Source organism: Micromys minutus (genome assembly GCF_963924665.1).
Source record: "Micromys minutus genome assembly, chromosome: 8".
Taxonomy (NCBI): domain Eukaryota; kingdom Metazoa; phylum Chordata; class Mammalia; order Rodentia; family Muridae; genus Micromys; species Micromys minutus.
The window spans coordinates 68,590,087-68,612,367 of NC_137977.1; the positions used below are offsets into that span (position 1 = coordinate 68,590,087).

At 42.5% G+C, this 22,281-nt stretch overlaps 2 protein-coding genes across 3 annotated transcripts in view; one reads left to right on the plus strand and one right to left on the minus strand.

Annotated features, from left to right (window-relative positions):
- Positions 1-4,085: 4,085 nt before the first annotated feature.
- On the minus strand, positions 4,086-7,962 carry TIMM21 (translocase of inner mitochondrial membrane 21). The gene is made up of 6 exons (XM_080920192.1): positions 7,438-7,962; positions 6,267-6,329; positions 6,077-6,174; positions 4,798-4,871; positions 4,608-4,713; positions 4,086-4,519 (listed from the first exon to the last, which is right to left on the minus strand). The coding sequence occupies exons 1-6, from the start codon at positions 7,730-7,732 to the stop codon at positions 4,421-4,423; spliced, it is 735 nt and encodes a 244-aa protein (XP_080776318.1). The 5' UTR covers positions 7,733-7,962; the 3' UTR covers positions 4,086-4,420.
- Positions 7,963-8,139: 177 nt separating this feature from the next.
- FBXO15 (F-box protein 15) overlaps positions 8,140-22,281 on the plus strand; it is a 45,491-nt gene continuing 31,349 nt past the window's right edge. Inside the window, exons 1-7 of one of the 2 annotated variants that reach the window (XM_080920318.1) lie at positions 8,155-8,233; positions 8,344-8,724; positions 13,596-13,706; positions 14,618-14,722; positions 17,521-17,763; positions 18,347-18,556; positions 19,605-19,731. In XM_080920318.1, coding sequence (XP_080776444.1) covers positions 8,411-8,724; positions 13,596-13,706; positions 14,618-14,722; positions 17,521-17,763; positions 18,347-18,556; positions 19,605-19,731 — 1,110 coding nt within the window. In that variant the 5' untranslated portion in view covers positions 8,155-8,233; positions 8,344-8,410. Of the gene's footprint in view, positions 8,725-13,595; positions 13,707-14,617; positions 14,723-17,520; positions 17,764-18,346; positions 18,557-19,604; positions 19,732-22,281 lie in introns of both variants that reach the window. The other variant, XM_080920317.1, reaches the window with a different exon arrangement.

The following is a 22,281-nucleotide window of genomic DNA, read 5'->3' on the forward strand; positions in this document are numbered from 1 at the left end:
TCCCTTCCCTCTCCCTATGTGCTCATGGCCAGCCTCTGCTTCTCTACGCCTCTCTCTTCTCTCTCTCTATCCCCACTACCTTCTTAACTCTCCTCCCCGTGCCCTGAATAAACTCTATTCAGTACTATATCTGTCATGTGGCTGGTCCCTCAGGTGGAAAGGATTCCCAACCTGGATCCTCTAGAGGCATCCCTCTTGCCCCCAAGCCTCGCCGAACCTCCATGGAGCATATACCCCACCCCCACTCTCTTCATCTTTTTCCTAACAAGTCTGCCCCCTCCCCCATGACAACACATCCTGCTTGAGTTTTATACTACACACATTTCCTCCTTCAGAGATGGTCTCATCCTAGAAGGTTTTTGTTCCCATACCACCTTTTTCTAAGTTAGGAGCAAGTCTGCCCTGGGTCAAAATAATAGCTCCCCTTTCTTCATTTTGTTGACTTGACTCTTAATAACATAGCAAAGACTTCCATGAGTTAAGACTTGCACAGCATCCCATAAAATTTCACGTTTCCATGTCTCACTTAGAACCAGGGCCTAGGGGGAATCTAGTTAGTGTTTGAGTGGTTTCTTAGCACATGTAAGGTTCTTGGCTTGATCACTGGCACCACAAACAAAATAAACAAGAACCCAACAATAATAACAATTCCAAACTAAACCAAAACAATCAACAAGAGTATTTTGAGTTTGTGAAGTTGCTGGGAGACATTTACAGAACAGGCTTGGATCCTGAGGCTCCTTCCTGTGGTAATAGAAATTATCAGCTCCTCAGTTCTATGACTTCCAATAACCACAGCTCCAAGAAATAGCCAGCAACACTTCCTAGCAACTCTACACTCACAGGAGGTACCATCAGCCCACCAGGTCTTACCCCTAGGTAAAGAGTTGTTAGCAATTGATAGATGCTGGGGATGGAAGTGACAGTTTCTGGTTTCTGGGAGGTTGTTCATCCTTCATTGGACAGTACTGCACCATATACTTATGGTTGGCTTTAAGTCAGCCCAGTGGGTTATAAAGAAAAGAAAGAGAAGAGGATAGGAAGTTGGAAAGGAGCATGGAAGGGACTGGAGAAATTGTAGACTGGCTGTAGGGTCGTAGGTATGATCAAGATACGTTATGTGCATGAATAAAATTCTCAATGATCGATTAAAACAAACCTCTCCTAACTACTGTGCTCTGCCTGTGGTGGTTTGCCCTCAGAGCTGCCGACTTTATCAAGAACACCTTTGTGTGTCAGATGCTTTATATCGTGCCCACTGCCCATCCCTGTAACACCCCATCTCCATGAACGGAGTTCCCAGAAGGCCCATTGCTCTGTCTTCCCTCATTCTTTTCTCAGCACGTGTGAAGCACACGCCTGTGCTTCTGGGTCTCTTCTGCTCGATTCGCCTCTGATTCAGCTTCTTTGTTGTTTCTTGGGGCCACCATAGTGGTTAGGGGAATTTATTCTTTTGTAGTTCTGGAGGTCAGAAGTCCAAACTTAGCCTTCCGTGGCTTTGTTCCTTGTGAAGACTTCTCTTGGTTTGTGGATGCATCTTTAAATTTAACTGTTATTTCCTTTTATGAGTGAAGATGTTTAGCCTGCATGTATGACTGTGCACCTCTTGCATGCCCATGGGGGTTAGAAGAAGGCACTGGATCCTCAGGAGCTGTAGCTACAGATGGTTTGAGCTGTTATGTATGTGATAGGAACAACTCAGTTCTGGAAGAGAAGCCAGTGCTCCAAACCACTAAGCAACCTCTCCAGTCCCCACACGGTTTCCCTTTATCTGTGCTGTATCCTCTGTCTTAAAGATACTGTCACTGATGTAGTGCCACAGAATTCAGTATAATTTCATTACCAGTCTTATTTTAATTGCCCCTGCAAAGACCCAATTTACACTTAAGCTCACATTCTGCTGTCCTCTGTGAATCTGAATGTGGAGGGCACTGTGTAAGTGACCACAGAACCTGCGGGGAGGCTCGTCTTCTGCTTCATGACATCACTGTCCACTGTTGACTGAATAACAGCTAACAGTGCTCTCCCTCCCCCTCCCCCTCTGCTCCCCCTGCCCCTCTCTGCTGGAGCTGCAGAACTGCTTTGCTTTGCCACCCCCTTCTGGCACCATGACCTGAAACATTTGAAACCATGAGCAAACTCCATCTTCTCTTTTTGTCATCCCCCTCTTAGGTGCTGTATCAATGGCTAGAACCCAGCCCACACAGTAACCTAAACTGTTCAAAGCAGTCAAGATTTCTGAGAAGAAGGAAGGGGTCCAGGGGTGTGGACCTTTGGTTTTTTTTTTTTTTTTTTTTTGAGCTTCATATGGCCTGAGTTGTTTCTGGGGGTATTCAGAGCTTTCTGGGGGCTAGTATCCAATTATCAGTGACTGCATATTATTTCTGTTCTTTTGTGACTGGGTTACCTCACTCAGGATGATATTCTCTAGATGCATCCATTTTCCTAGGAATTTCATAAAGTCATTGTTTCTGATAGCTGAGTAGTACTCCATTGTGTAAATATACCACAATTTCTGTATCTATTCATCTACTGAAGGACATCTGGGTTCTTTCCGGCTTCTGGCTATTATAAATAGGGCTGCTATGAACATTGTGGTGCATGTGTCCTTATTGTATGTTGGACCATCTCTGGGGTATATGCCCAGAAGTGGAATAATTGGGTCTTCACCCACCAAACATCTTAAGCATCAGTTATTCCATAGGTTCATTGTCCTGAGTTTACCTTGTATCTTAGTTAAGGTTTTACTGCTGTGAGCAGACACCACAACCAAGGCAAGTCTTACAAAAGACAATATTTAATTGGGGCTGGCTTACAGGTTCAGAGATTCAGTCCATTATCATCAAGATGGGAGCATGGCAGCATCCAGGCAGGTATGGTGCAGGAGGAGCTGAGAGTTCTACATCTTTATCTGAAGGCTGCTAGTGGAATATTGACTTCAGGCACCTAAGATGAGGGTAGTAAAGCCCTGGCCTACAAGGCCACACCTACTCCAACAGTGTCCCTCCCTGGGCCAAACATATACAATTATCACACCTTGTCACTTAAAATGTGGTACTAGGAAGACAAAAGCTCTGCTCTGATATTTTCCATTCTCCCTAAGTATGAAAATTTTCAGATAAAAGTCATTTAAACTTGGAAGTGGTGGTTCACACTCATAATTATAGCACCAGAGACTGAAGTAGGCGATAAGGAGTTTAAGGCTAGACAGGACTATATATTAGCTTTTAAAGGAAAAATTTAAAGTAGTTAAAAGTAAAAAAAAAAAAAAAACAAAACAAACAAACAAAAAAACCCCCAAAAAACAAAAATCAAAGCAACTTGAGCAAGATCAACTGAGGTGGGGCAGGAGTGTGGGGGTGGGGTGGTGGTGAGGTAGACAGACTTCCTCTCAATGGACTACCATATTAAGAACCCATCTGAAACCTCACCACCCATTCCAAAGTTGGAAGAAACACCAGTGTAGAAACCCTACACTGTAGCTCCCGAGGATAAGGAAAGAGGTTTCTAGACCTTTCTAAAGCATAGAACACTTGTTTGTATGATCAAGACTTTCAAAGGAAAGGCCATGTTTAACAAATGCTCAGAAAACACTTCCAATAGAACAGGTTATATATTTTTGTTGTGAAATGTTCCTGCAAATATGTAAAATTAGAGCTTTGTTCAAACACATCAAAACACTTATTTGAGCCTCTTATACATTTATTCAATTCACTTATGATTTCCATTCTCCTGACATGTGAAGTATCAGTTCTGAAAGACATCCCTGGTGCACCAACAGTTCTGGGATGTCTCCTGTAACTCTGGCTCAGTTGCTCTAAGCTGCCTCAGAATGGGAAGTCTGACGTGCTGAGACCTATGAGGGTCCATGTATGTTGTGGCGAAGGTGGGGGGAGCCGTCCCCTGCTTATGCAGTGTGCTTTCTCCCTCAGCTCATGGGGGACAGACATTTATTCCCAGGATCATGAGTGCATGCAGCCCTTCCCCCAATGTATGCATCATCTGACTTACTACTCTTAAAGATTCCACATGCTTATCTCAAATTAGATTCCATAGTAAATAAAAATGCTTTTGACATTTTTATAGTTATATCTTTATTTGTAGATTATATAAAAGCCACACAATATTAAACAGCATAAAATACTGAAGTTTTTACTTATGTGGTGTATAAATTTTAGTAACAAAAGTTTATTATGAATGTAGAGCTGAAATACTGTCATGATTGGCAATTCAATATAAAATTTGCTACATTTCATGATTTTTCACAAGAAAGATCTGTTTGTCCAAACTTATGAACACCCACATTGCACTTCCTTTCTATGTGACATAATTTATTCTTGTTTTTCTGAACTAATTCTGAAGAGAGTTGTGAGGATCACAGTGAGAATGGATCTCTCCATTCTTGGCAGGAGTACCACTTTCAACTTTGTTGGGAACGGTTATCTTCAACAATGATAGATCTTGTAGGAGACACTTCCACAAATATGTATCGAAAATCAAACTGGCCACTCCCTGCATTCTGAAAAACAAGTAGATGTTATTACCCTCTCCAGAGCTCACTGGACCCCACTGACCCCGACTGACCCTGTGACCTGAGACTGGCATACCTCTTCCACTTCTGCATGAACCGTTCCATGCCTGCCTGGCTCAGAGCCCTCAATGTAGAATTTCACACGGATGCGTTTTAGCCCATTGTGTTTGTATTCAACAAAGCTGTTGAGAAAATGCAGTGATGCACATCCAAATCCCCTTTACTCAGAGATTACCCTAGAGTTCTCCTGGGGACAGCAATATTACCTGACATGTTGTCTCCGCCCACGTCTCGACATTTCCCCATAGCCCTTCACAGGCTCACCAAAGACACCGATCACCTGCAGGACAGAGACCACACTTACTTAGTGTGACCCTTTTCATGGCTCCTGTGTAAGTCAAGTCACACACTGTTTGCACATGCCAAGTGATTTAAGGGGGACAAAAGAATCGGTACTATGGGGGCCCTTGACTCAAACAAGGAAACTAGGAAAAAGGGCATCATGTAAAAATCATACTGTAAACAACTTAGGTAAATTGTTTCATGCATGGCAACAGAGACAGGTCACTTTGTGGTGTCACTTGTAGTTTTAGAATGATACGGGATGAGGGAAGCTCTCTCCTCTCCTTACAGGAAATAATCAAGCAGAAATTTGGAAGTATTTCTCTACTGACACCCACACTGAGAGATAAAATGAATGGGCAGTAGGTGAAATTATTAGCAGGTGTCTAGTATTAAAAGCCATGAGGTCAAAGTTGAAAATTTGAAGACCTGTGTACATAGAGTGAGGGCAAAGTATCAAGTAAAGACACTGTTAAAATGAATCAGGTGCAAATCTTTTCTTCCCAATGAGAAGATTTGTTTGCCATAGAAACAGTTTGTTTTGAATTTTCAAAGCAAATACTTTAGAATATGCTCTTAAAAACAAACTGAACATAAAATTAAACATACTGTATTTTGTCTTTTTGCTGAGTGTCCTTACTAGTGTAAGCATATATGAAAAGGAAAGTTGTCAGACACCTAAGACCTAAAAAAGGGAATAATATCCAAAGAATTTAAAGGTCAAGTCTTGCAGTGTTATATTAAAATCACCAATTGTAAGGTAGGCACATGGCCTCAAAAACTGGGGCAAAACCTGTTGAAGTCTAAGGACCAGTTAGGAAGCTATGATCCTAATAACACTCCATTCTTTCATGTATTCTGTACAGTTCTATTTGTCTTAATCTGAAAATGCCTTAGAGGCTGGCACTGCATCCTGACACAGTCGGGACGCCTGCTGGAGACCACACATAATCCCTGAATTCCTACTGACTGCAGCGAAGTGCCCTAAGTGTAGTCTCTGCCAACTTTTAACTCTCTCAGCGACACACTGTGGTTTAGGATGCCAGATACACCGACACAGCGGGGAGGAAAGCACATACAATGACCTTTGAGTGCCAGGGTCCTAAAAACAGAAAAACATGTCTCCAGCTGAGCCCTGTGTGAAGGCATGGACTTGAGAAGGGATCCATTCCTTCTCCCCAACACAATCACCAGAAAACTAACCTCAGGGTGTGTTCTGCATTTTCCTAAGGCTTTCCCATATATGATATTAGGACTGGATGAAGAAAATAGTTCTTTGAAGATTGTGTATAACAAGCCACCTGAAAGAGCAGAAAGAGGAGAGAGAGCAATGAACTGAAGCAGTGAGTTGAGAGGAGGTGGAAGATATTCAAGTGCTTGCTGGGTCTGTAACCTGTAATGCTGACTCCAAAGAGCACCACTATCAAGTAGGTGAGGTCTCTCCCAGCTTCTTTCACTGTGAAGAGAAAATGTCAATAGGTTACAAGTCTACCACAGAACCCTGACCCCTGGAGGCTTCAGGTGTTCCTAGTAGGTAGCAGTGGGGTCCGGATCCAGGGCACCATTCTCAGTAGCTCATCTCAAATGTTCCTGAGCTTCAGAAGAACCCCTCACCCAGTGTAAAACAGGCCTAGCTCCGCTTAGCTCCCAAGACCAGAAGAGAACAGACCTGTTTAGTGTGGCATGGCTAGGCACAGGGCTAGGGATCTCTGGATTTCTGTCACTGATTGATACTGCTTCCGTACTAGTAACAAAAACCCCTCAGTCTCTCAAGAGTGAGAATGGCCACAGATGAGGTAACATGTACACAGGTCTGTCCTGTCCAGATCAAGACAGGCAACTCTTAACCCACCCCAGAGACCACACTGACTTGTGCACAAAATCAAAGAACTGAGCTTGGAATTGAAATGTAGTTGGCTAGGAAGATCAATGAATCAAATAAACCCACAGACACTGTTTTCATTTTTTTCTGCACTAAGTATATGAACATATGAATTAAAGAGCAGTTGGGGGGTAAGGTAATCAAAGGGGAATGTATACAGACATTTACATAAATGCATGTTATGTGTGAAAAACTAAATTATCACAAGTACACGCTCACTAATTATGACAGTGCTTTACTTCTTAGGTACATTTATATGTATGCACAGTCATATGAGGAATCCAGATTTTTCTAACTTCAGACCTTAAAATTTTATTTTCCCAATAAATCAAAGTTTAACAGGTGGCATTTTTCCTTCTACTTTTTTTCACAGGTACAATGTAATATAATAAAATCACTTATTTAAAAGTAGTCATTACCATATTTTTGGTTTTCAGTACAGGTTTTGAACTTGAACACAGCATGAGACCCCAAACTGAGATCACATAACAGACTAAGACATGACCATATCTATTCCTGCTTTCCAAATCAGGTCATTGGGCTGGACGCCTCAAACTCTGTTCTGCAGTTCTCTGTCTCTCTTTGAATGTGTGCTATGCTGGGGTGTAGGCACTCCCAGAAGTGGGGAGCACGAGGAGCTGACAGTCTGAAGTCCTGGATATTTTTAATTAGTTTATTTTACCTTTCTGAGACCTTGAGACACCGGTTTCCTCTCTTTGATTTCTGTGAATGGATACTTGCTTGTTACCGTCTTCATCTGCTTTCCGGGGGTCCGGTCCTTGTGTCCAGAAGGCTTTCTGTGTGAACCCAAGGACAGTTGTAGGTTGCACTGTTTTCTTCTGCTCTCGCAGCCCCCATTTCAAAGGCTGGGTTTTAAAATACGCTTTGGCGAGCACCAAGTGTGGTAACAGCTGCCTGCCCAAGGAGCCGTGCAGCTTCTCCGCATGTTGTACAACTCGTAGGAAAGTACAAATCATGTTCACAAAAACTGAGGCTTCGGGCAAGCAACTTCTAAATGTTTGTATTCCACACACTCAGGCGGACAAGACATGAAACCAATTCATTCACATTACACACTGTATTAAGCGGATATCAAGATGAATAATGTACAACTAGATACACTTTTCTTTTTTTCTCTCTTGAATTAAAATGCCCTATTTACCTTAATACTGACATTCACATCTTGCCCGCCATGCTTTCGCAAAGCATCCCGGGAAACACCAGACGTCCCCGGGACTCGCAGTTTAAGGGCTTCACACTTTCCTATTTAACTGCAGGAAAGGAAGGGAGGATGGACTACATCTCCCACAATACCACCCAACAAGAAAGCGCTGATCCTTTTTTCCCAGACGCCTCTGCGCGGATCGCTGCGCGTGCGCGGTGTTCAGGATTTGGAGTGGATGTTACTGGTATCCCTGGTGTTCTTCCATGGCCGCGTGGCTTAAATAGAATTCGCGAAATCGGATTAGTTGCAATTTGTGTGTTCTCATGGCCTTTCTATAGAGTACTGTCAATTGGGAATTTCTTCATGTCGTGGGTTTGCCATAATTAAGAAAGTAACAATTTCAGTGTTTCCGTTTCTTCTCAGGAAAACAGCTAACAAACGTGGCTGAACTAGGCCACAACAGGCTCACGGACTAAGAACCAGCATCAGAATGGCCCGGGCGTGGGAAAGAAGGCGGGCCCCGGATCGTCCCGAACGTCTTCCACGCAGCAAAGACCGAGGTGTTCGCAGAGAAACTCAGTCCACGCATGCGCACGCCCGATTGCGGTCTTGCGCACGCGTGGGGGGCAGTGCCGCGCTTCCCCGTCGCTCCACTAGAAGGAGCCTTTGCGTCTCCATGGCGACCGGACGCGGTCGGATGCTGAGGTCGGGAAGTTTTGGCCTCCAGGAGCTGCGAGGGTCCCTTCGTGGTGGAACCACTACCCGGGGCAGCGCGGGGCTGGCTGCGGGGCGCTCCGGGATCAGGTGACTCTCGGGGCTTGCGGGTGGGTCTCTTCAGTATCCTACCCCACTGCTCTTTCTAGAATGTCTATCCTATTCTGACATGATACTCCTGTTACTTTTTAATGCGGGGAAACTTAAGAATAGCAGAGGGAAACCTCTCAATCCTGGAAAATAGGGTACCTCAAGTTAGGACACAAGTAAAGTTACTTCCTACGGAAGTAATGTGTATTACTACGTATTCCATTCATTCACTTGAAGGCTGTAAGGCGATTTCCAGTCCCTGGGAGACTACAGGAGAGCGCATGTGAAGACAGGCGCAGACCTACTGCTCGCACGGGATAAGGCTATCATGTAGTGCTCTTGCATTTTAATGATTTTAAAATGAGAATCAGCCATAGCCTTTAAAAACTTGGAATAGAATGTATACATCAAAACCTAATGCTAAACAGGACATTTTGTGCACCTCTCTCACCGTGCCAAGTGGTTTTCTAGACAGTCACATCTTGGTATGCAACTCTGTATTCTTATTACTATGGTTGTTCTGTCTTCAAGGTTAGTTTTCTATTTTTCTCAAGGAGTGCCTTTTAAACCAAAATATGTACCTCTTTTACAACGAGAGAACAGAATTTTAGGGCATGGGAAAAGGTCCTCCCTGAAGAATCTTCAGTCACCCAAATAAGTAACTTACTAAACTTATTTTCTTGTGACTGTTAAGAGCACTGTACCCATCGCCCAAGTCAGATCACCAGCTGGAGAGACAGTGCTAAGAATTTACTTTTTTTTTTTTTTTTTTTTTTTTTTTTTGAGATAGGATTTCTCTATGTAGCCCTAGTTGTCTTGGAATTCACTATGTAGACCAGGATAGCCTTGAACTGCCCACCTCTGCCTTGCTATTTCTGGGATTAAAGCCTTGTGCCACCAAGCCTGCCCTGCAAGAATTTACATTCCTGAGGATTTTTACTTTATTTCTAAGGCTTCTTGACTTACATGGATGTAACAGTCATGTCCTTTTTACTTTCTAAGGAGCCAGCCCCCTCAACTCCAAGGCCCTCTCCTATATCCTTTCTAGGTTACCCTGCTTTCAGAAAAATGACACTTCATTCTTGACTGAGTTTTCATAATGCTGGACAAACCGTGACAGAATGAATGGTGATAGCATTTGCAAAAGAAAGAGAAAGACTGGCCTTTAAATGGGACATTTGAACTTTAATTTCCCTCTATTCTTAAAATTCTTAGATTCTTGTTCTGTAGGACAAGATGAGTTTACTATGGGTCTCTCTGTTTCTTTGTGAGTTCAGTGAGCTTTCTAAAATGCTGGCATGGTGGTGGGGGACCTGCTCTCAAACAGTGGATGGTTCTTGTAGAGACTCTTATTGGTAAAGAAACGGCAGCTGCTAAGACTCAGATGACTGCCTGTGTTCTACCAAGTTAGTTATTACCTGAGTGTGGTCGATGCCTTTAAAACGAGTACTTGGGAAGTAGAGGCAGGATGATCTCTGAATTCTAGGCCAGCCTGGCCTAGTGAGTTCCAAGACAACCAGGGCTTATTCACTAGTTCCTCATTTAACACAAAATGTAAGCATTGCATGTTGTAAGAGATAAACATTATATGTTGTAAGAAATACAATAGAATGCATAACGAGTTAATTTATACCTTGTCTTATTTGATTTTTTTCATACTAAGGAATACAGTTTAAAATCATTTTTTATAAATATGTTGAACTTAATTCTAAGATACCAGGCCAAAATGTACATTCAATGTATTAACTGCTAGTCCCTTGTTCTTTGGTCTAGACCTTGAAACTTTAGTGGATTCTACACAGAGCTATTTGAAGGTATCCATGCAGCTCACTGATTGTTTAGTAGAGTGTCCTGTGTCAATGTGATGTCAGTGTTAGTAAGAAATGGAGATGTGCTTTTCAGTCATGCCAGCACTGAGTTGGTAAATATTTGAAATGGTAAATCGAAGCTCCTGGGGATGCTCAGCTGCCAGCTTGAGACCACACTAGCTTTAATTGTCTAGTTGGAGACATAGTGTGAAGTCTGTGAAATGAGAGGGGTTTTTTAAATTCAGAAACAAAAAAAGCCAGGAAGAAGTAACCATGTCATTTTTAGGAAAGTATTCAAAGCATGTCCATAGTAAAATACCCTTGACTTTTTTTTTTAATAATGTAGAATGCAATCAGTTTTAAAGCATTTAATACACTCCCTTGTGCAGTATATGTCATTAAGATGTATTTGAAGGATAAACTGGTAACTGAGCAGCAGTAAATGTTTTAGTCAAAGACAAACATATCTGTTTGAATAGGGAAAAGGCTTTTGTACCTTTTTCTCCTCTAAATAACTGGTCGTCTTTAATGAACTGGTTAGAGAGAGGATGGTTTTTGCACACATACTTACAAAAATGATGACTGCTCATGTCATGAGATTGTTGGAACAGGCTTATATAAATTGTTAGCAAGTGAGTTAACCTTGGTGTGAACTGCCTGGCTCAGGCTGCTGTGTTTCTTGAGAGCTAGGTATCTGGTAGAGTTGTGCTTCTCAGAAGCATGCACTCAGATGTGGGCCACGGTCATGGACATCCTCCTTCCGATATGTAGAATTAACACAAAGACTTTGGGAGGAAATAGTTAATGGTTTAAATAGAAGTTTTCATAAGACATATGTAGATAGAGTATTAAAAGAACATAGAAAATATACAGAGGCCTGCCTCCTGTACACCGCTACCAATAAACCTTGTTCTTATGACTATGTCTTAGCTATGGTATATTAGCTTTTCCTTTAGAGAAATAAAAAATACATTTAATATTGAACTGTGGCCTGCCGGGACCCCACCCTGACAGTCAGGTTTCAGTGGAAGGCAGCAAGAGGTGTGGGACCAGTGATACTGATGACTTCAATTTAGCCTTTTCTTACTATTCAGGGTCCAAAAGCTGATTCTGGCAGTTAACTGATTACAGCGCCGGAAAAGGGAAAGGAGACTTAGTTACTTGGGTTCTTTTCTCTTTGATGTAGTGACCTCCCACTGGCCAGGCAAGAGGCTCTGAGTTTGTTAGCTCCTCATGGGTCAGAGAGAGAAGACTAGAAGAGAAAAGAATAGAGTAGAAAATCAGACACATAGACACAGGCATCTTGGATAAAGCAGAAAAAATGACTAAATGTTACTTTATTGTTAAGATTTATTTATTTTATTTACATGAATACACTGTAGTTGTCTTCAGACACACCAGAAGAGGGCATCAGATCCCATTTATATACCGTGTGATATACATTGTGATATACCATGTGGTTGCTGGGAATTGAACTCAGAACCTTCAGAAGAGCAGTTAGTGTTCTTAACTGCTGAGCAATCTCTCCATCCCTGGGCATCATTCTTTGTTTCTGTTTTTTTTTTTTTTTTTTTGTGAGGCCAGCTAAATGGACTTGAAGCTTTTCTGCTGTAGAAATTGTTGTTTAAGCCCTGAGTTTGAGCAGAAGTGTGGAAGTATATGGTAGGATTCTTGAGTAAGCGGCTGGGGTGACATTCTTAGACTTTGCTCCCTTCTGCTCTCCAGAGCAGAAACTGAGAAGCTCTGTTCTGGCTAATTCAGAGACTTTGGCTGGAGAGAGATGAGATGAAATGCACACGGGGCTGCATTTGCTCGGGCTAGACTGCAGAGGCCATGGCCTTCACTCTGCAGCGTTACCTTCCAGGTTCTGGGAGAGTTGATCCAAATGTTCCAGCTGCTCTGCTTGTTGCTGACCAGGGGAGAGAAGTTCCTTGTGTTCCTGCTTAGACACCATGGGGCTGTTGCCTTTTTTAGCAAGGCAGCTGGGCCTGTGGAGGGTTTGTTGATAAGTAGTGGATAGTGTGTTGAACTCTTTGTCAGAAGGTATTCAGGCTACACCGCTGCCCAGTCAGCCGAGGTCTTGGTTAAGGATCTTTTGTTGCTTGTGCCTTCCAATAGTAGGGTGTGCTTGGAGTTGGGAGTTAGCATCTTTAATGGTCCATTTGGTATAGATTTTGTATAACAGCTTCCAGAGAGTTAATTAGCTTTCCATTGAAATTTGTAGGACAGCTCATTTTTGCTTCTAATTATATCCTTTTTTGATGTTAATCCAAATACATCTTGGGAACCAAGTTGATCCTGAGGGTGGTGAATGAAAATTGGGTAATAGGTACTTCATATTGCACCTTAAATTGCATGCAGGGTATGGGGGTATGTCAGTAGCTGATATATGTAAGTTGTACACTGCTCAAAAAGTAGCTTCTAGTAGGTTTTCTCTGTTGCTGAAACAAGCCAAGTCAAGACAGATTAAAAATGTAAAGTCAGTTTTAGTTGGGAACAGTTTTATTGGGAAGGTGGAGTGGCGTGGGGTGAGGTGAGGGGCACAGTCACAGTCAAACAAAATCAATCTCTAGCCATCCAGTATCTGGGAATCCACTTACAAACTTCTGGGCTCCTCCAAGGGCTTGAGTCACTTCTCCAGCTCTGCCCTTTGTAGCACACACCTTCTCTTCTAGGCTCCAGCTGCCGGTTCTCCACTGCCACTGCTGTTCTTGGTGGTCATCTCATGGTACTGGCATCTCCAAAACACCACTGTCAGTCCTGGGGCACTAATTGCCGCAGCTTTACCAATGGCCTTTCAAATCAGCTGAGGCTCCTTTCCCTTTGATGACTCCAGCTTGTGTAAAGATGACACACAAGCAGCCGGTGCACCTACCACACAGTTAATTTGCACCTTCTTTCCTTTCTTTACATTCTTTTCTCCTTTCCCCTTCTCTTTACTTTCAGATATGAAGTTTTATGTTGAATAATCTTTATAGTTTATTGACCCTTCAGAATATTGGAGAGGGGAAGAATAGTTTGCCTCATCTGATAATTGTACAACTTTCTCACTTTTACTTTCAGAAAGGATTCTGGAGTTAAGTCTGCTAGAGGCTCATCTGTCATGAGGCCGTATGCCCGGCGAGGCCAGCGCAGTGAGAAACCTTCCTCTGTCTGTTTTATATCCCTGGACAGGTAAATAGCCTGGTTCTCATGGGGTGATGGGCTTTAGGTATTGGGATTTTAGAGAAAATGACAGTGCAGCAGATACCAAGTTGCTGTTTTGAGCTTCTAAGAATAGGCTTGTGTAGGAAGAATGCGCAGCACAGTTTGACATGAGTCATTAGCTCGTCACCGTTATTCTCATGGAACTAGTTTTATGAAACTAAACTTGTAAAGGTGACAAGTATGTTGGATTTTCCTTTTATCAAATTGTTCTTGCTAATTACTCACTTCTCAGTAGATAAAGACTGGTGGAAAGCCAAAAGAAGATTTTGGTTCTTTTAAAAATGGACGAGTCTATGGGGTTACAGTTCAGCAGTTTGGAGCACTTTTGTCTCTCTGAGATCTCTGCTGAGACTTTTGGAACCAGAATCCATAGAATCTTTAAAAACATTGTGAACTTAAGCTAAGATGCCTATAGATGTGTGTTGTAATACCATCTGTGGGACACATAGACATAGTTAGTGACCTCTGAAGTCTTGCGATGTTTTTTTTTCTTCACGAAGAGACAGTTTTAACCCAGGATGCATCATTATAGTGATAATGTGTTCCCCATCCTCCAGTTTCTGCATTACAGCACAGGGTAACACATGCTTATGATGGAGGCATTGGCGTTCTGCCTGTTGATCATAGGCAGATGTGGTCCACATGCTGAGAGAACAAGTTCTCTATGTCGTTTGCTCTCTTAATTGGCCTATGCAGTGAGAACTGTAATAACCAAAAAATTACAATCAGGAAATTAATCAAGGATGAGAGAACAGTTTGCCTATTAAATGAGATGGAAACATCTGTAGCCCTCTCTTCAGAATGCATAGCCAGTTGTATTCTGGGTGTTTGTAGATTCAGTATTGGTTAACTTGTTTAATTTTTTTCTTTTCTCTCAGAATGCCCTCTGAAATCTTGCTGATTATATTTTCTTACTTGGATGTGGTGACCTTGCTGTACGTTGGATGTGTGAACAAACGCTTTTATCATTTGGCGAGTGACAAGTAAGGAAAATACTGTGTCATCTTTTATATGTGATACTAGAAATTGTAAAATTTAGTAGGCATCTTAGCCATTTTCTGAAAATTAAGAGAATTAATTTTAGTTTTTCAGACGATTTGCATTTGAGTATAAGATAAGGAATTCTTTGCATTGTACTAAAGATAAAGTCTATTATTATTGGGTTCTAGAGTAAAACTCTGTGATCCGGGGACCTGGGCTTGACAGATCCATTCACAGAGCCTCTCACCAGGTTCTGGTTTGCTGAGCACATGGCCTGTTCTCTGTACGTCATAGAGAAGAAGTGGCGCGGGGGGGTGGGGTGGGGGAGAGGTCCTTGTTAAATTGACTTAGATTTTCCTCTCAAATCTGTCAATCAAATAAATATACTTGCTATGTGGGAAGAGGGAAAGTAGGGAGGAGACTCAGTACTTCGGCCTTCCCTAGGGAGTCAGGAGGCCTCTCAGGTGGGCGCTGGGCCTCTACGGATAAAGAGAAGCCACTGTTTCTACTTTTCACTGAGAGCATGGCCTGTGCCTAGAAGTTCATCTTGTGTAGAGAAATGTACCAAGGACACACCTCAGCTTGGAGAGGGGTTCTGAGAAAGGGGTGCCTGGGGACGGTGAAAACAAATGACTTGAAGTCAAACTGTAGGTCCAAGCTGTTCGCTGTTTGCTTTCTCTGGAACTCTCCAGACAGCGCTCTCTTTTCTGCGGAAGACAGTACTGCAGCAGTTCACTGTTCTAACAGGTCCTCTGGATAGCTCATCGCCTGCAGGTCATAAGCCCACTCTTATTTTACATTCTAATCCTCTAATCCATTTACTCCAGGCTCCCATTTTTATTTTCAGTCAGCATCCCTTGACCCCAACCTCTTGATTCTTAGGAGACAGCAAGCAAACATTTTTTTTTCTTTTTCTTCTTTTACATTTCAAAAGAATTCAGAGATCTGTCTGCCTTTGTTAAGTACAGACAGTAAGCTAGCTGGGTAGGACCCCTTCTTGGAGTTACCTTTTTGGCCGAGCCTGGACTGAAATTTGCTTTGTCTGAGGCTGACCTTGAACTCAGGAATCTGCCTCATTTGTATCTGCCTTTGTATCTTTCTCACAATTTAGCCTCTGTTTCTTTATATCTGTGAAGATCTTTGTACAGTTCATATTGCATCTTCAGATTTTTGCATAGTTGAGAATTAGGTATTTTACAGCTCTTTCCACAGCCTTAAGGGCTCTCCTACAGATCTCAGCGTTTACCATTTTGCTGAGACATTAGCCACAGCTTTGCCTCCTGGACTCATGCTGTCTGAGGTTATCATGGAGTCACTGATGTTAACAGGGAGGACATTTCTTGGAGGACTGTGAAAATGTGTACATTATTACACAAACAGTCCCTACACCCACAACCACCGTCAGCCCTTGTGGAGGCCCACATCTTGCTGGATCTGTTCCGGGGGCAGGAGCCATGTCATGCTGTCTGTTACACAAGGCCAAGCAGGACATGGCAGAGGGGGAGGCACATTTTGTGTCCAGTCTTGACTTTTTAGGGTTCTTTCTTACTCAGTATCAAAAGATTATGCAAATACTGGCTTTATGCAGAACCCACAGATTGCTAGGAAAAACATGAAGAACATGAAAAAAAAAATGCAGGTCAGTTTGATTTGTAAGGTAAGGACATGGGGATGACTGACAGACTGAAGTGTAAGAGGAAGTATTATTCTCTGTGGTGGTTCTCAGACGCTAGGCAGTGAAAGACTATTTCACAATCACTTAGGAAAATGTAAATCTTTGGATTCTTACTCTGCATTTGTGAAGATTATATTATAATTCAGTGCTTTGAAAGATTGTACCTTAATGCTCTAGAATCAGTATTTCTGTAGTTTCTTCAGGTCTTAGTAATGAAAAATCTAGTTTTGAAATGACTGGTTTAATGCGTCTCTGATGCTCTGTGTTTGCTTTAAGTGAGGAACTCACAGTAAATGCTCTGACCTCACTGAGGCTGTCCTCTACCATCCTCACCATCCAAAGTGTCTGCCCTGATTAGGAAGGATAGTTTTTGTGTTGTAAGTTAAAAAGGTGCTTAAAATTCTTATACAAGAGGGTATATGTTTTATCTAAATCAACTAGTGGATATCATTTTTGACAATTTTGGAATGAATACAGATAATTTTTGCTTCATTAAAATACGTTGTATTCATATGCATATGCATATTTGAATGCACCAGTCTAGCTCAATTATGTCATCTACAATGGGGATGAAACCTAGCTACCTCCTGTGTCTCTTGGATGTGCTCAGTGAGTTAATGTGTGTGAACTCCTTAGATAACGCTGACAGATGTCTGCTTAGGAAAACAACTGTTGCTCTTAGTTTTTAATGATTTTAAATGTTCAATGTTAAAAATGTAAAACTAGGAAGCAAAATGGATGTATATTAAGTTTACTATCTTGACGTTTGGCACAGTGCTTCAGTGTATGTATACCCACAATAAACCCAGTTCCACTGTATAAACTTGTGACTTTTCTACAGTGGAACTTCAACTTAGTTATCTTGCAGAACGATAGTATTGGATGATCCTAAGTAACATGGGATTCTTAATTTAAACCTGACTCTGGGAGTACGTTTTCTTCTCTTTTTTATGTGTTTCTGAGAACAGTGGATCTAAAACATTTTGTTTCAGACTACGGTTTAAACACATATAAATATATTATAAAATATATGGACACTTACAATTTCATGAAATTGGACTATTAATTTCTAATGTAATATATTGCTGTTATAGGTTCTAGACTGATGTGTTCTTTTTCTTCCAGTCTTATCTGGGTCAAGATCTACTCAGCTGCATTTACACCACAAAGATCCCATTGGATAGTTACTTCAATGGAGGAGACAGCCAGACGTGTGCACTTACTGTCAGTTGAGGATAAAGAACTTGGATACTGGAAGAGAGAGTATATTATAAAGCAGATCTCATCTGTGAGGGCAACACTCGCCCACATTCTCAAGCCTGTCAACCCCTACACAGGTCTTCCTTTGAAAACCAAAGAGGCCGTCAGGTATGCAGACTTCTCTTGAACACTTGCTTCAGTGGCTCCTGGATAGAATCTTCCAGTCTCTAAGCAGATGCTGTCATCTGAAGGTGTCTTATGTATACAGTGAACTCACATGTCTTCCCTCAGTTTTGCGGTCTGAGGACTGAATGCTGTAGCAACATGAATACTATAACTGTACCCCTAGACCACACGAGCAGTTCAGAGGAAATGTCTTAGGTCTCATTATTATCATGATTTGTGATGTGGTGTTTTCAAAGTATACAGTATTTCGATACTGGCTTACATTTTCACAAACAGCAAAAGTAGCCTCCTGATCCTGGGTAAAGCTGGAGTGAGGAAGGCGGCCATCCTTGTGTATGAACTGCTAGGCATAAGACATCATAGACACTCTGGGAGGAGAGAAAAGCAGGCCTGGGCAGTGCTGAGGGTAAATGGAAATATGACAGATGTGTGCTGACGATTTTGACTTTTTGTACTTTAAGGAAGCTAGTATTATGGAAATGACATCTGATGTATGAAGTTGCTATTGTGTGTGTTGCTGAGTTCTTTCTTTGAAAGCATTTTTAGCTTTTCTTTCTTCCTCTAGAATATGTGGCTTAGGTTGGGCAATCATCTTAAGAGAAAAAAGCGGGAAAGAACACATCGTGCGGCATGTTGATGTCTCCTTTAATGAAACGTCTGTCACTGTTGTGTGGTATGGCAAGAACTGGCCACGTTTGTCCACATTGTCCACCCTGGACTTGTATGGTGTGACTCCAGTCTTTATGGAGCCGTATAAAGCCCCTAATACACACGGGTAAGTGCTGATTCAGCAGGTCATTGGTGAGGACTCCTGGAACCGACTGTTAGTTGGCATTCTACCGTACTTCAAAATGCCACTAGTGTATTTTAATTTGATTGTATCTTAGAGAACTTCCTGTCCTTCTGCATAGCTATGGAACAGAAGACACTGGGCGTGTTACACTTAGTATGTTGGGACCCAGTCTGTGATGGCTTTAAAGTCATTATCAGATGGAGCTGAGGTTTCCTGTTGAGTTCTCTCAAGTTTATACTTGTGTCATTAGTGCTGTGTTCATTTTCATCCAGGCAGATTCTGTAGGTGCTGCTTTTAGTTAATATGTCAGAGTCTCACCAACCATCTCTGCCATTGTCAGCATAAAGGTTCCTTTTGAGTGTGGTGCTGAGGACCCTGTCATGTGAGAGCGGCACTGTGTTCACTCAATACCTGCAAACTTTTAACTCATTTTCTTGAGTAAGCTCTGCAAACAGTGTCGCAGCACCTGAGGAACTTGGGTGCTGCTCTGGCTCTGCGGATTGACCTCTGAGATCTCACCTTTCTCCTTTCCTGAGCCACCTCTGCCTGTTCTCCTCATGTGCTGTCTGTCATGCAGTGACTTCTAGATAACATGCCCTTTGCATGGCTTTATTGAAGCCTTTCTGGAGTGTAGCGAAGGTATCCCCTACACATTCGAGTTTTTACTCTTGGGCACTAAGAGTTCTGTGTGACTCTTGCATAAAAACACTCATGATTTTTACTTAAATTCATTTTCTAATAGTTTTCACTGTCTCTCAGCTTCACTTTACAAAAACCTTGGAAAGAAAGGGACATTTACTCTCAGAGGAAGAGCGAAAGGGAGGGTAAGAAAAACACTGTAGGGTGAGAAACTTTGTTTCCCTTGTAGTTGTACAAGGTTCTATAAACTATGCTGTTTGGTTTGAACATTCTCATGTGTATAAGTTGTTCTTCAAAAGCATTTTTAGTTATAGTAATGTGACTTGACAAACAAGAAGACATATTTGAAAAGTTTATATCTTTCTCTTCTCTCTTGGCATGGTGTTCAAAGTCCACGATGGCTGTCTTTAATCGGAAAGTATGATTTGAGTAATTTAAATGAGTCTACTATGCTTGGCTGCGACAGAATTGTTCGGATATTCTGCCTAAATCCTGGCCTCCTGGTGGGACTGTGGCAGGTAAGATGAGCTCATGCACAGACTGTCATTTCCCCTTCACAGCCCCATGTTTGCACACTGCCTATCAGACTGAACATACACTCCTGGAACAGTTCAGTAGCTGTGTCTTGGTCTCTGACTTTTGGGTCTATTGAGTTGCTGTGCTCTCTGCTGATGTGGATGGCAGGTACCTCCTACCTTCCCATTTCTACACAGCGTCATTCTTTAATGTCAGGGCACCTTGCCACTTTCCCTCCTAGTCAGTCTATGAGCCACTGTTCCTTTCAAGTCTTCTTCTGCCAGAGTTTCTAATAGTACATGCCCAGCGTGGTGGAGGTCTATAAGAATGTTTCTGACTTGTGGGTGTAACATTGGATTGTCTGTGTATTTCTGTTTCACTAGGCCAAGCTGAGTTTTGATCCTTCTGGGGTTCTTTTTTGATTTTTTAATTAAAATGGAGTTCTGTCACCTGCCCCCTTGCCACTCATCCGGCAGTCCTCACAGCTGTTCCACCTTTGCCCCTTTTTTGCCCCCGCCACTCTCAATCTGACACTTCCTTATACTATTGTCCTCGTGTGTACACATGTCCACGTATGTGCACAAACATGTAAATACGGCTACAGAGTTCACTTTTATTGTTTGTATGCACATAGTTTAGGGCGTGCTATTAGATAAGCAACTTGGGGCTCGACCCCGGGAAGGTTAACTCTGTCTCTCAGCGCTCACTAGTTGCCTGTACTTTGTCTTGGCCTGGGACAATTCCCCACTTCCGTGTTACTATTTCTGTTGGTCCTGTTATTGATTGGTCTTGTCTGACAGCAGACTTACTGGTGCTCTGTCTTAGAATTTTTATGCTTCCTCCTCTGCGGGGTTCCCTGAGCTGGATGCTGGAGGTGTCATGTAGATGTTATCTATTAGGATGTAGCCAAGCAACCTGTTGATCTCCTTGAGTGTGTCCAGGTCCGGATTTCTGTCTCCGTTTGCTGTAAAGAGGGGCTTTTTTGATGCAGGGTAGTAGCTGTGCTTGTTTGTGGTTTGAGGATGAGACTTAGAATATAGTAAGGAATTACACTGCTTTAGCAAAGTGATTGTAGGAGATTCTTTTCTAATGTCCCAGACTTTTAGCCCTAGGAAGTTGGCTAGGTTTCTGGTACTTGGCATGATTTCCCTCCTGTTGCGTTTGCCTTAAGTTCAATTAGACAGCTGCTAGTTGCCACCCAGCATGTGAGCATCACATGTCTGTCCCTTTACAGATCTTACTGTGCTGGTCATTGTGGTTTATAGGTGTTGCATCTCTCCCTTGGCAGCTTGCATAGTATTCCCTTGGGAGATTGCATAGTATTTTCTGGTACCACAGAAGCTAAACCACAGGAAAGAGGCTTTTGGGTCTGATCCAGTACGAACCATTTAAATCCATGTGAGCTGTGTGTCCTAGGTGTGCAGTGTCTTCAGCAATTGAGATTTACCTTCAACCTTTGAGAGGTAACCAGAGGCAGCAGCAATAGTCTCTATTGTTTTGGGAGTCACTTAGACTTCCCTGACCAGCCATTCCACAGGTTTCTCATGGGACATTCTGGATAGTCTGGACAGCAGGGTAGTGTGGTGTACCTCTGTCTGCATCCACATTGGTTTAGCTTTGTGGCTTTGGCTCTCTAATGAGAGCGTTTTGCAGGTTAGGTGAGAGTAGCAGTGTGCCCCTGTGTACAGTGACTACACAGAATCACGTTTCCTGTTCTCTGCAGCATCATCCTCTTGTCCTTCGTAGCAGCTGACTGGTAGGTTGTTTCTTTCCTCTTTTAATCTCTGTGTTTGTGACTTGAGGTGAGGTAGCACTTTGCTGTCTGGTTTGCTTGGAGAGTGGCACCTTCAGGCTGACATTCAGGGTGGCTACAGCCATCAGCATCGGTTCCTACAATCACGTTTCTGCTGTTTAACCTGGTGGGCAAGTTAGTCATTCCCTCCATATCTGCCAAGCCACGCAATGCTTTGCAAAGGGAACGTCGTTCTGATGGGTCTCTGCGGCTGTGATAAGCACTAGGATCAAACAGGTCTCAGCAGATGAAAGGCACACTTCATCTCATCAAGCCAGGTCCTGCTGGCTCGCAAGTCAAGGAATGCTAAACCCAGTTACCAGTCAGAAAACTGCCCACAGACAGGCCCACAGTCAGATCCAGCAGTCCCTTAGTTGGAACTCTCTTGAGTAATCCTGGGATATATCAAGTTGATAGCTGAAGCTAACTAGAGGAAACATTATCTCATAATGTTCAATATTTGTGAAATTACCAGACATCTGTAGGGTCTTAGCAATATTCGTCATATCTTTGAAAAGAGGTTGAAATAGCCTGAATTCATTTCCTCCGCCATTCTCCCTCCTCCTCCTCTCTCACTTTTTCTCTCAAACACACACACATGCAAACTACATATGTATGCATATGTATACACACATACATGCAAATAACTTGGCAATCATTTCGTAGAATAGAACATTTTGCTATTTCACAAGTTCTAGGACATTCTTTTGGAACTGCATGCTTTGCGTGTTAGTCTTATGAGAACACTTTAGTAGCAGCA